General features: G+C 33.9%; 1 protein-coding gene and 1 long non-coding RNA gene across 2 annotated transcripts; one reads left to right on the top strand and one right to left on the bottom strand.

Moving 5' to 3' along the window:
* The first annotated feature begins 314 nt into the window (after positions 1 to 314).
* LOC147071072 (DNA repair protein RAD51 homolog 1-like) lies at positions 315 to 6,705 on the top strand. Its single transcript, XM_085947864.1, has 6 exons — positions 315 to 512; positions 602 to 801; positions 2,108 to 2,255; positions 3,124 to 3,332; positions 3,839 to 3,968; positions 5,085 to 6,705. The coding sequence occupies exons 1-6, from the start codon at positions 426 to 428 to the stop codon at positions 5,328 to 5,330; spliced, it is 1,020 nt and encodes a 339-aa protein (XP_085803990.1). The 5' UTR covers positions 315 to 425; the 3' UTR covers positions 5,331 to 6,705.
* A 4,400-nt stretch (positions 6,706 to 11,105) lies between these two features.
* On the bottom strand, positions 11,106 to 13,906 carry LOC147071071 (uncharacterized). Its single transcript, XR_015070842.1, has 2 exons — positions 13,358 to 13,906; positions 11,106 to 12,978 (listed from the first exon to the last, which is right to left on the bottom strand). It is a non-coding gene; the product is annotated as an uncharacterized LOC147071071 (long non-coding RNA).
* Positions 13,907 to 15,123: the final 1,217 nt, after the last annotated feature.

Genomic DNA, 15,123 nt, shown 5'->3' with positions numbered 1-15,123 from the left:
TTGTACTATATCGGCATATAAAAAGATGGCAGCACTGGTACAATAATATTTGAAATTAGTCATAGATAATATCCGTAAAATATTAGTGAAGTCTATGGAAGGTTTATTCGTCTACATAGTTGTTTTTTCATCTACATTTAATGAAAACTGTTCGGCTTTAATTTAATAATTAATCGAATGAAGTATTTATTATGTCTCAGATTCTTTATTTTAATTGTTAACGATCTTATAACCAAACATATTTTTTGTTCGGGCCATTAATATTTTATACCCGGCCAAGATGTTTTACATTTAACAACCATACCTATGGTATTTTCAACCTCGCGGAACGGAGGGAAGATTTGACATATTTGACAATTTGACAAGTTCTTGTTTAGTCTTGTTTTCGTGTTTATACTTTTAACAATTCACTAATTTCATTAAACATGGCCACGACAGCGTCTGCTTCTACTGTCGCGGTAGCGGAAGAAGAAACTGATGATTGTGGACCTCAATTGATATCCAAACTTGAGGTAATATTATAGTAACATAACTTATGTACCTACTTGTACATGTTTGTTTGTTTTTTAAACTTTTTTAAAAACCGTAATTTTTTCCACAGGTGAATGGAATCACTGCAGGAGATATTAAAAAGCTTCAAGAGATCGGTTACTACACGGTTGAATCAGTCGCCTTTGCACCCAAGAAACATTTATTAGCGATCAAGGGTATTTCGGAAGCGAAGGCAGACAAAATTTTAGCAGAGGCCTCAAAACTTGTTCCTATGGGCTTTACAACTGCGACAGAGTTTCATCAGAAAAGGTTGGTTAAACGTAAACAAATAAATTGAATCTCTAGTACACTGTACACAGAAAATGGGAATTTGAGGATTTTAGACAGTTACCTACATACTTATGGCATTTCGTTCTGAATTAGTTCATGTAATTTACGAGACACAAGACTTCTGTGCATACAATCGATACAAATCGTTCCATGATTCTCATTTAATTTGTGATTGCATGCATGAATCAAAAAGTTAAAAAGCTTCTGAATTTTCACACGATAGTTGGGATTTGTTCGATATCTGCGCCTGCGCAGTAGAACGATAATGGTGAACCTGCCAGAAAAAAACGAACAACACCGCGCAGACTCATTTTGAGGTTAACAGATATTCACGATTGTCAAATAGTACCATAAAATGACAACATCACGTCTCGCTTACTCTTGAAGAATAAGATTGGCGAGACAGTCAGCACTTTTACGTATAAACAGTTATTATCGTCATAGTTTAAAATACACACTATTGGTGCAAGTAAATCTATGCACATTTACAGGCGCTATATTGTTATGTATCCATAACTGCAATCTCTATGATATCTCCACAACGATACTAAATTGAACTTTGTTTAAATTATCAATACCCTAAGTAACTAATTATGTACCTATTAAGAAAATTTGATTGGTGTGATGTACCCACACAATATTATATTATTGATCAACCCCAACTTATCTACCCTATCTAGCTATGTTAATACACGCATATGAAACCGTTGAACATGAAATAAGCGTCACTAACTATTTCATATTTATAGAGTTGTAAATAATTATTGTAATATCATTCAACTATTGTTCAACCTTAACTAAGCTCTACTCTTCAAGTTTTTTTTTTTTTTTTAGAATTATCAATAACCATGTCCTTGCTTTTTCGTACAAGGTGGTTGTTAGTAATTTTTGAACAATCACAAACATCCAGGCTTTGAGAAAAACACATAAATGTTTTTGTCATGACCGGGAATCGAACCCAGAACTCTCGGGTGGAAGGCCAGCGCCTTACCCACTGCACCACGAGAGCCGCCTCTACTCTTCAAGTTGTTTCACTGTGGATCTAACTCTCTTCTCTTTTATTTATACACATTTACCTATACTTGAGATTATTTGACGAATAAACAATATTGAAGATTATCATTCACCGACTCTTACCAACAAATACCTTCCATTGGACCACGTGAAGGATCGAGGGCTTTTGGTAAAAATTACCGTTGCCGAACATATAACACTATATTATGCATTCACTATAAGCCTAGATGCACCGATTGATTTGAAATTATTATGAATAATATTATTCCAGGTCTGAAATCATCCAGCTGACGACCGGTTCCAAAGAGCTTGATAGACTTCTGGGAGGTGGAATTGAAACAGGTTCCATCACAGAAATATTCGGAGAGTTCCGAACAGGAAAAACACAGATATGCCACACCTTAGCAGTTACATGTCAGGTAATACCAAGCGGCGCAGGATACCGCGCCGTGAACCTCTAATTTTGACCGATTTACGATGCTTGAGACCACTGTAGCAAGAGAATGCCTCATCTGATCGGAGCAATTCTCGTATCAATTTGTGCGATAAGAACCAAACTAATTAATACATTAACAAACAATTTCATTTCTACTCACAAAAAATTACTGCACCAAATGAGAAACAAAAACTTGGCGAAGCTAGTAGTAGTAATTCTGGCAAAAAAGTTATAAAGCTATTATACGTGTGCTATGTTCTGTGAGTGGTATCTAGAACATAATCATTTTTTTTAATAGAATTTGTAAAAACTATTCCTCATGAAAAACTGCTCGGCCCGTCAGACAGTTGAAAGACAATATTTGGAAAATTTTGGCACACATACATAAAAAGGTTTGCCAACCCTGAATTAGGGTTTGCAAAGTCAAATCTCAGGATCCTGTTCGATTTGATGATCTCAAAATGATTGAAAATGCTGGGAATTTGGGATCGGTCATCACATGATTTTCATATAAAATATCCTATTCTTTTGAACTATAATATAAAGAACTAGTCACTATAAGTACAGGGGTTCTTAACAGCTTTGTAGTTCTGGGCGCATTCGAGATTGGGCAGACAGTGACAGGCATTATGGTCACAGTTGTCATACGATGACGATGGTAAAGATTGTGAAAACAGAGAGCAACATATAAAGTTTCTCCTCAGTCATGTGTACTTACTTGCCACATACACTTTTTTTTTATAACTATAATGTGTGTTCATGCCTGTTTCATTAATCTGTATGTACTGGTGTACAATGGCGTATCTGGAATTATATTTCCTCTCATAAATAATAGTCAATCTACTTTGCAGTTGCCCATCGAAATAGGCGGTGGAGAGGGAAAATGCTTGTATGTGGACACGGAAGGCACCTTCAGACCCGAAAGGCTTTTAGCAGTTGCGGTGCGATATGGAATGGCGGGAGCTGCAGTACTGGACAACGTGGCGTGCGCCAGAGCCTACAACACGGACCACCAGACTCAACTGTTAATTCAGGCCTCGGCAATGATGGCTGAGTCTAGGTAAAGCATGAGGATATTATAAACCGTGTGTAATAAATATTATTGAAAAATTCCTTGCTACGACTTCCTGCGCATCTATTTTATACACAAGACTGCTTTCGGCCACTACGGCAGCTATCTAGGGTAGGTTTGTATCCGTAGTTAGCCGTCTAAACAGTCAAAACTGTCTATCTCGCTCCAAAATTTAGCTTCGCCAAAAGAGGTGCTGTTAAAACATAGCACTTATTGTAACAATTACAACTAACCTATTATAATTGTTAGCCGTAGCGGCTGAAAGCAGTCTTGTGTATGGAATAAATACGCTGAGCTACATTCCCAGTAGAGTATTATTTCATCACTTCTCATGGATAAATTACCATTTTGAAAATGGACTCAAATATTTTAAAGGCCAAACTGTTTCAGGTCATCCAATGAAATATTGTGTATTCCATTTGAAACATCTTCATTTCATTTGTCAATATTATATTTACTTGTGTTTATAATCTGGTTATTGTGTGCATTTTCAGATATGCTCTTCTAATAGTAGATAGTGCAACAGCATTGTACCGAACTGAATATGTTGGACGAGGTGAATTAGCAGCACGACAGATGCACCTTGCCAGATTTCTTCGGATGCTACTCCGACTTGCTGATGAGGTGAAACATTTTTGTCTTTTCTTTGTTACAGTCGAACTTGGTTATTACGAGGAAGATGGGACCGACTGAATTTGCTCGTTATATCGTTATACTTAACTAGTGTCATAGACGTAATCCGATCCCGGCGGTATCGGTCTAGTTAACTACCTGGTTGGATTTTATTGCTTAGGATCAACAATGTTTTCTTTTAAACGATCGACACATTAACAGTTTTGCTCGGTATACCCGAGAAGTAGCTCGTTATAAAAGTGAATAAATGTTTGGAGAAAATCATAAACTAAATTGTCAACGAATATTTCCTCATTACATCCGAGATCTCGCTATTTCTGTGATTGTAATAACCAAGTTCGACTGTATTTTAGAGAAATATTCTGCTTGAATCTTAAATTGTGTAAATAGACATTATTGTATAATAGATATTAAATAAATATTCTTCTATCTATTATGGTTTGGTTAGGTAAGGTTTAATCTAAATTTAAAAACCATCTGCAATTTATATTCTTAGTTCGATGGAAACAAATGAAGTGTCATGTCGAATCACTACAGCCTACCTCTACTAGTATGGTTTGGCCTAGGCAAGGTTTAATTGAATTTTGAAAACTAACCAATACCATCTGCACTGACAAAGTTTAGTGTGTGTGTAATTATGTTGAATCTCCACAGCTTACCTCCCCACCCTCCTTCGCCACTGTAATCTATAGCCTATTTTTTTTATCCGAGAACACTTTAAATGTCTTTTTTTCAAATCAGTTGAGAATGTCATTCTAAATAGATAAAACAGGTCCCGAATTCAATAAATTATATGGTATATGTATTATATTCTATCAACGGTGTGTACGATGAGATTGGTTACAGAACCAAACTGTAATGGAACGCGTTTGGGTGCCAAAATAGTATCTTCTAAAGATAACTCCCACCGTGCCCAAAAGCATAAAGTATTCAACCAATCTGTGCTACTAGTGCTCATGTATTCATGCAAAGCATAGAGTATTCACCCAGGCCTTCATCCAGCTGTAGATCAACCATGGCAGATGATAAGGAATATTTATATAATATATAGTCAAATTCATTAAAATGGATTCATTGGTAATGATGGCCTTCTTGTATATTTTTCAGTTTGGCGTAGCAGTAGTAATAACAAATCAAGTGGTAGCCCAAGTGGAGGGAGCTGGCGTCTTTCAAGCTGATCCGAAGAAACCAATAGGTGGTCACATAATGGCGCACGCATCAACCACCAGGCTCTACCTGCGGAAGGGACGTGGCGACACGAGAATCTGCAAGATTTACGACAGCCCATGCTTACCCGAGACGGAAGCCATGTTTTCAATTACCAACGATGGCATTAACGACGCTAAAGAATGATGAAATAGCATCTATTATATTTTGTAAATATTTGCTTAGAATGTAAGTTATATTGTAGGCAAGTCCTAATGCATTTATAATATGTTTCATGTTGAGTCCGATATCAAAGGCATATAAGAAATAAGATGAAAAACAATGTAATGAATAAATAAATGTCGATTTAATCATTCAATCTACAACCAATATTTTCATAGCTCTGTTGTATGTAGTATATAACAAATGAAAGCTGGAGTCGAAAAAAGCATGAGGGTGTAGTTCTTCAGATCGCCGTTAAGACGTTTAGTCATGATAATATCTTGTTACCATGTAGTGATTTTTTCATCTCTATTTAAAGCGGATAAGGGTTACATGTAAATTGTACGTAAATCATTTCACCCGTGGCACAGTTCGCCGACTGACACTGTGTCCAATACAACATTTCACGGTGAAGTGTGACACAGCGAACTGCATACATACAAGTTTCCGGACACGGCAGATAAGACCCTATGTGTTAAATTTCACCAATTATTATTTGTTTCTTTTGAGGGTTTGAAATTTTTTCTGTATGCCATGATATTAAATTATTTTGTGTGTAGATATTAAAGTCAAAAATAAACAGGTCACAATAAGTAGGTTTAGATATTATATTTAGCAAAACATGTCACAATTCGGGTAAAGACTGTCGAAATATGCTTCGATCTGTGCATCTCATGAATAAGTCTAATTATTATATATTATTTATTTAACAACTTGAGGTCTGTCAAATCTTGATAAGGCTGGGCGGCTAGGTATATGTTATCAACAGGGTTATTTGTGTCAGTAAAAAATGTTGAAACAATATGACAACCAATGCAAAATTGTAATTTATGTATCAAAAATAATCTCACATGTTGCTTGCTCCTAAAAGATAATTTTATTTTTCTGTCCGTTATAAATTTACCATATTATTCAACTTATGACAGTGAAATTAAATTGATAATCAGATGATCAACAATGAAACAATTTAACGATGCTGTAATCCACACTTGAAAGTATATAAATTGCAAAGCAGATGTTTCGATATGACTTGAAGTCTTTCTGTGTGTGAAAGGAAAAGGGAGATAAGCCTAAAATCCCTAGTTTTCAAGAGCTAAAACAAGATTAGGTTTAGGAGAACTTAGCATCTGAACATATTTGTTTTTTTGTGAATTATACTATTTAAGTTGCGTTGATTTGACTCTTTTCTTTTCTCATTTATGCATAATACACATGATTAATTCAGCACGTTCAACTATTTTTCAATTTATACTTATCTTCTTTTTCCTTTCACAAACATTTATTTCCTAATAATAGGTGTGTGTATATATTTTAATATCTTATAATCTCCAATACAATAAATTATATATCTTTTATGAAACCTTGTGTTTTAAATATTACTATTACTAGTTATTCCAAACATCCAAACAGGTAATCATTATCTTTGAGATATCTTAACCCTTTACTGCATAGTGTCGCAAATTTGTGACATTTCAAACAATTTCGATATAGCCAATGCCATCTGTGTAAATTATCAAATAATATCCTTTTTCGATGCCTAGAAAACTGTTTTACCATAAACATCTTACTTTACCGATTTTGTTTGGACATTTCAAGAAATAAAGCATTTCTGCATTTCTGCTTTGACAGTTGACGAATTCGTATGTACGCGAAAATTTGTAAATAAATTTTAAAAAAATGTACAGAAGATTGAAATTGGTTGAATAAAAATATCTACATATCAAATAAGGTGTGTACATTAGTTTTTTTACAATTGTTATCATTTGGTTTTGTATTTTGTCATACAGAAATGTAAGATTTCCTAATGTCGTAAATCTACGACACCACGCAGTAACATACAAAATTTAATGGAATTTTCGAAAAAAAAAATATTATTTTTCCTTCATTTACAAGGCATTTTCACACCAAGAAAAAATAAAATCATGCAGTAAAGGGTTAAGAGACTGTACACACAGAAGTTGGTAACATCATAAAAACTGCAACTCCGTTTGACTCACCAAATTTCAGAAAAAAGTAATGAAATTATTGTTAGCGCAACAACCTGTTTAAACAATTTATGGTAAAATAGATAATTGACGTTATCAAGTTACACAGTTAAATATGTCAATAGAAATTGTTACTAAATAAGAATCGGAACTTCACATCTCATGTCATGAAGGAAGCTGTTAATTGTTAACTTTCATCTCTAAGACACTGCAAATTCTACTTCACAGAGAAGAGGTTATCTTACGAAGAATGCAAGAAATGGTTATTAAATATTCATTGAAATGATTGGGTCCGTTATGCTTTGGATCCAAACACGCATTTAATATACAGTTATGGAATTCAATCTCGCAGCCCACAGGGTTGGAAGTACAGTCTGTTGCTGGTAATCAAAAGGTCTATGTCACAGATCGGCAGGATTCACATTTTCGAAATTATATATATTTTCTACGTAAAAAATACTCATTTAAATAGGCTATCCGCTATAGGCTTCTTGAACCCTCATTTTCAACAGATTTTTTCAAATTATAAGTTTATCTTTGAAAGATTTATCGCATTACTTTAAAATACGGATTGATGAATTAAAATACTTTGAAAGGTTCAACGTCATTACACGTTAACATTTTTAACAATGCAGGCATACGCATGGACCTGATGAGTGGCCCCACTTTTTCCGCGAGTACAAGGGGTGTTCCATAAGTTCGCGGAATTGTGATGAAAGTAGCAAGTATTGGGGTTAAAATTATTTTTTTATTGTTAGGTAATCCTTTTAGGTATACTTGTCCAACTTATGGTTGATTGTTTTATTAAATCGCTTCCAATATTCAAAAGAGCAAATGAAAGTCGATGATAATTTAAAAAATGTCAAATATTGAGCTCCGTGCAGTAATTAAATCCCCACAAAACAGGAAAAAAATATGGAAACCATCCAAAATGAGAAGAAATTGGTTTATGGCACTCGTGGTAAAACCATGATTTACAAATGGTCGCATTTATTTAAACAAGTTGGAGAGTCATTAGAAGATGATGAACGTTGTGAAAGGCCAAATGACGTCACTACACATGAAATGTATTAAAATCTAAGATGCCCTTTTGAAGGTTAATTAAAGTCGCAGAAAGGTTCAATCCAAAACAACAATTTCCAGAATTATACACGAAAATCTTGGGATGTCAATGGTAAGCGCTGATGGGTGCCGTGAATATTTTTGCCACATCAAAAAAGTTACCGTGTGGAATGTTCTAACCCTTACAGACCCTGCACTCACTCTTGTGAGGGTCACTAGTATGGAATAAATAATTATTTTGGTAGTGTATGTGGTTTGGCCCTGGCTCACATGAAAGTGAGTGTAGTTGGCAGAGTGAAAACAGTCATCCTTAATTCTATACGTGCGTCGGTTGGCGACACTGGAACATTGCAAAGTGACATTTTGACAGCACTGTGTAAGGAGCATTCTGTGTGAGTACTTTATTGATTTTATTACCAAAAAATTGTTCCCAATGATATTTTTGGAATGAATAATGTAATAAACATATCCTGCAACATATTTAACTAGTTTTTGAAGTCATAACTATTAATTTATTATGTTTTTGACATGTTCAATCTTGTGACTCACGTTTGTGAGTGCCAGGTCTCAACAGTCACTAAATTACCAATTTTCATCTTTTTACTCATTAGGAATTTCATATTATTTGAAGATTAAAGAACTTAATTATATTGATTTATGTTGTTATACATGTTGTTTATATTTATTATATTTATTTTAGATTTCAAAATGTTAAATATTGAAGCTGATAAATAATTTAATAGGAAATGGAGATAATTCCGATGTTGAGTAAAAAGACGATGATGAGAATGATTTTGATTACATTCCGCCAACTATCGACAAAGATGACTCATCAGATTCGAATTTTGACACCGATGGTAATTTGTGGAACTTAGATGTAGCACCACAATCATCCACTACAACCATAGGTTTTATTCTTGTACATCAATTTTATTAGTAATTTCTAACTAATTAATATTGTATTTAATATATATTGTTATAATTGTTCATTGTGCCCCATATTAAAAATAAAAAAATGTCTCAAAATCGTAAAAAACAGTTCTTTACATTTTACATTTCAACTTTCCATTCCTATTATTGTAGTGTTTGAGACCCGACCATCACAAATGTGAGGGTCGCTTTTTCTAAATAACGAAGAAAGTAAAAAAAAAAAAAAAAATATTTTTGATTTCTTCAAACCCATTTTAGATATGTTTTAAAGAGAAAACCGTTAAAAGTATTCAATTTTAGGCTTGGGTCTGTAAGGGCTAAGCTGTTTGGCGTCAATCAAGAAGAACTAATCAACAAAATTGTTACATGAGATGAAACGTGGGTTCATCAATTATAGTCCATGCAGTGGCATAAAAAGGGTGGTTCAGCCCCCAAGAAGTTTAAGGTCGTACCATCGGCTGGAAAGGTGATGGCAACAGTGCTTTGGGATTCACAAGGAATCCTAACAATAGATTATAAATAAAAAGGCACCAACATCACGGGACAGTACTACGCTATTATTCTAAGTTGCTTAAAAGAATCTATTAAAGTAAAAAGGAGGGGTAAAAAAACAAAAGGTGTGTTCGTATTTCATTACAACGCACCTGTTCATAAGGCTCAAATTGCAATGCCTGCTATGAAAAAATGCGGCTTCCAGAAATTGCATCATTCACCTTAGTCCTGATCTGGCACCTAGTGATTATTACTTGTTTTCAAATTTGAAGAAAGATTTACGTGGAAAACATTTTGATGATGATAAGTCCCTACAGGTAGCCGTAAACGAGCATTTTGAAGGCAAATCGGAAAATTATTTTTATAAAGGTTTAGAAAGATACATCTAAGAAGTGGATTTATGTCAGAGGAGATTATTAAGAAAAATAGAAATATAAAATATATATAATCTTTTTTTTCTGTCCCATTTCGCGAACTTATGGAACTCCCCTCATATATATGTGTCACATCAAAATGTATATAAGATACGATTATTAATAATAATATGTCATTTGTTTTTCACATTACTATTGAGTCACTGATTTCAGCATAATAAGTTAGGCATCTAACTTTAAGCTTATACAACTAAATATAACAATGCATTATGATCTAAAAGTACAATTAGCAGCACCAACACGGCACGAGCATTTTACAGGTGGCTTGGCTTGTCACAAGAGGTGCACCCACATGTCAGTCACCACTTTAAAAACCGACGAGCTTCGTTCGGTACATCATTTGAAGGTGAATGCGCTTTTTTGCAGTGGACTGTAATTTTAAGATGCTGGTGGATTATGCATCTAGGGGGGGGGGGGGGGTTAAACAGGATGCCTGACACGGACACTGACTTTTGAGAGGGCTGGCGTACGCTGGAGCTGGTTCGGTGTTCACGCACTCACACACTGGTTCGGAATGTCACTCTCACGGTTTCACTTGGGTTTTGGGATGACAAGTTCAGGATGGATGATAGACGCGGCATTCACTCAAACCTTATCAGATTCAGCGCAACAAAGGTCGAATGGATATGAATAACTTTGTAGTAAATGATAGCTTAGCCTAGGTGCGTCCGCCGTCTTGAATGTAACTTTAATCACGGTCGACTCATGACGTGTGACTGCTGGTCGCCTGGTCTTGCGACAATAACCGGGATTTTTAGTAGGTAGGAAAAAAGGAATGAAGGCCACCATAATTGGCCCAACCAGAAGGCTTCAAAGTGGTCGCAGCATACAGTGTTTGACGAAAAGTAAAACCACAATTAAAAGGACAATTTGTTTATTGTAAATATTTGCTATTTTGCAAGTGATGATCACACTGAATGTTCATCAAACAAATATATTTATCAGGCAGTATGTCGATTGAAATAATGAGCCTTCATTGATACAATTTGTCAATTACATTTTGATTCAATAACTTTACCCAATAATAATCATCAATCAAACAACAATCAGAATGTAGGTCAAAGTTATCAACACATAATACAACAATATTACATCTAAACATCTAATAAGTTATCCTGTGAATTTCAATAGTAAAAAATTATATTTTCATATTAGCGATAGGTAGTTATATAACTGTATAAATGAAGGTCATAACTTTATCCAATATACTGACAATATTACAATAGAAGACCAGTTATCCTGGCAGAGCTATAATAATTTTACCAACGAATTAAATTTCATCGGGACAGAAAAAAATTGCTGCCAAACATATTGTGACAGAAATGACAGTTTTGAGTTATATCTGTCAGTGGATTCAGTTTTAACTGGCAACAACTGTAAATAAGATATGTGTAAATGTTTCCAAAAAAAAAAAACAATACACTGTGATTACATTATGATGCACGTCCCGTACTGTTACATGCTGTCACAGCAAGCTGCCGCTAAGGGAAAAAAGTGTGTAATGTCGTTTTACTTGGTGTTTAACATGTTATCAGACTGATGCTCCCATCCCGTAGCACATTTTGAACGTTTAAACGGACATTGTCAGCAAAATCTGCCGAAATCACCAAAACAACAATGAGGTCACCGCACTGCATCAACACCCGCATGACTCAATTAACGTTTTTTATCATTTTCTACGTGCCGCCTACACATTTTCGACTCATATCAGAATCGGGTGTTTTTTGTTTTTAGCGGTTGACACCATGTATTTTCTATAAGAATGTTGTCTATTATCTATGGTCTGTAGGTTGGGTACTGTTTAAAATATTATCTATGGATGCAATATCGTAAGTAATTTTAACGTACGCACACGTAGAAACTGTTAAAAATAATTGAAATTAACATGAATAATAAATAATAATTCAAAATACTAATACATTAGAGTTGGCACTCTCCATCATTGAATTTATTGAGATAGTGATCGTTCAAAATATTCTGCAGAATGAACATAGACTAAATTTGTCGCCGTGACAGCATGACAGTAAGCGGCGTGCATCATAATGTATTTGAACTTTTAACGTCAAAAACTCTTTTCATACACATGTACATTTCTCACATTTAGACATGCCATAGATCTGAGGTACAGCATTCAAATGATATCAATAGCCAGCCCATTAAATTTAAATAATATTATGTTCATATTATAACAATGCTAGGATAGCTGGCCTCGAGTCCTTGTTAGAAATAAATAATTATTAAAAACTTTAAAACAACATTATTACGTACAAATTTTAAAAGTAAATTATTATAATAATATGTTCAGACACAAAAACGGTAAGTATGTAACACTTATAATATTATTCACATTAAATTTTCACATGTTGCAATACTTTGATAAAATTCTTTAAAATATGTTTGGAACTCACAACCATTTTGAACCTTTTAACAAAATAATGTTACATATTATTGTGAATTAACAAAATAGGTATTCGAAAGAGATTAACTGAAATTTCAAATGAAACAAATCTTTGCATATCTAATTTTCAAATGACAAGCTCGTTAAACAAGATTCAAAGTATAAAAATGAATATGTATCTGTCTGGATTTGGATATTAAAACCGACCCGAGCCGTACTTAAATACATAAATATAATTACGGAATTCATTTGATAAAAAAAGGTTATATTATATGAATTTGATAAATTACTAGATATAGCTAATCTACATTCTCATAAATCCATCACAGACGCTTAAGGCCATGCATTAGTTGAGGCACGGTCTAAAAAGATCGTTGCTAGGCGATGCGCGGACTGCGGGTCGCGGGTGCAAATGACACCTGTCAAACGAAATATTATTTTTCACATAAATCCAACATACATTCATTTTATGTTTTGTTTATTGTTCTATTAGTAACAATAATAATATAATTCATTGACATGTTTTCTTTTTAAAGTAAATGGGTAACGTTTTTAGTCATCTTTACACGATTTTAGAATTAATTGACCCGTCGCCATCACGCAGCAAAGTGACGTGCTTCCGGCTCGAGATTCTCTCAGTGAATGGCAGCGAGTCCAAAATTTCGTCGCGCCTACAGTTGGAAATTATTTGGCGTTTCACTGATGCGTCACCTTAAGCTCTGTGCTATACCAGCACAGCTATTCTTAACAGTTAACACTTTAGCCCTTTTCCGTTATTTTCATTGGTCCAAATTAACACAGAAAACCATTCAATACACAAGGCGGTTATCAGCGTCTCTCGGAAGTTATCTACAATAATTGACTGAATTGAATAATGACATGTGTGAAATACATCTCTTATTTGCTGACTGAATTGGTCAAATTCGGTCACGTTTGTGTGCTGACGTATCTATGTTTTTTTCCACCTGAACCTCGAAATGCTCGAAATTTTGTATTGAAGCGCCAAACAAATAACAACATAACATAACCTAAAATTTTATTAGTCATTGCAGCATGTAGTAAAACAAATATTATGTTACTACTAGCCACTCGATATGTGACACCTCGCGGGTAACAATAAAAGTAAACAAAGGCGGCGGACATGACCCATGACATTAATTTTCAAAATTTCATATCTCGCTTCTCACTTATCAATATGTAATTGACGTACTCTATCTAAAAGCTCTCTCGCTCTAAAAGTTAACATAGCCAAGAGAGGGTGTGTTATAGCACTTTTTGACATTTCAGTCATTGTAATTATTAACTGCTTGAATACGTAGAGTGATAAATGTGATATACATATTTATCACAAATGTTATCACAAATTTGGGTGTTAAGTAATAATATGTTAGAATAGCCTCCTTGGTATTGGAAAATCTTTACATGTCAAATATTAAATATGGATTGGTTTCCATGTGAAAATTAGATTTTGGAATACGGAAACTACTATTTCATGTGTTCCCTGAAAAATTAAAATATTCTCAATTCAGTTAATCTCTTTTACCCTCATTTATAAAGAAAGACAATTCCTAAAATGGATTAATCGAAATAACATGTTTTCTTTTTGTAAAAATATGGTATTGAGAGAAAAAAACAGACCTATAATATGAAACCATTTATTCAAAGACAAATGGTGATTTGAAAAAAACGAAACCTTTGAACAATATAAATAACCAAGTCATATCCCCTTAAATAGATATTATTTGCCAAGCAAATATACATAATATATATTAATTGTACATAATCATATTATACTAAATAATTATTACAATATTATTGAAATATGTGATAAACAACCTTTCTGTGTATTTACATAATTTAATTCGAGATCATATTTTATACAGTGATTGGTAATAAATTCAAATATAACACACAGAATCTTTAAACTCAACTTTTGAGCCAAAGGTATCAAAGATTTTACACCATCTTGTTTCCAATGTAAGGATACTTCCACAAGTGAGTATTATGTCCTTAAACAAACAGAGATAGTTCAAAGATTCAGTATTCAACAGTCAGTTTCTTTTTTGGTTCTCTACCCAACATGCACCATTCCACGCCACAGTATCTCTGATACAGATTTTCATATTTCTTGACAAGCTAAACAATGAAACATATGTTACACATATCCTGTTGAATAAAAGAACCACTTGCACATTACAAGCAAAAATTACACAAGCAGATCTGCAAAATATACAACTCACGACGACCGGCTGGCCTGATATAATTTTGAATTGTTTTGTACGAGTCATAGGCGGCAGTGGCGAAAGGTGGTGGTACGCAGTTTAGATTCGACATAAATAGTGCATACTAAACTTTGTCATCCCTTACTACACATATATGTTTTCATTGACTAAAGACTACAAATTGCTTATAGTATTGGTTAGTTTTTAAAATCAAGTCATAGTAAATAATAGTGAAAAAATATATGTATAGATTAT

The sequence above is a fragment of the Rhyacophila brunnea genome, unplaced genomic scaffold (assembly GCF_057557595.1).
Source record: "Rhyacophila brunnea isolate RB1 unplaced genomic scaffold, BYU_Rbru_1.0 scaffold_20, whole genome shotgun sequence".
NCBI classification, from domain to species: Eukaryota; Metazoa; Arthropoda; class Insecta; order Trichoptera; family Rhyacophilidae; genus Rhyacophila; species Rhyacophila brunnea.
This window is presented reverse-complemented; position numbering and strand designations above follow the sequence as displayed.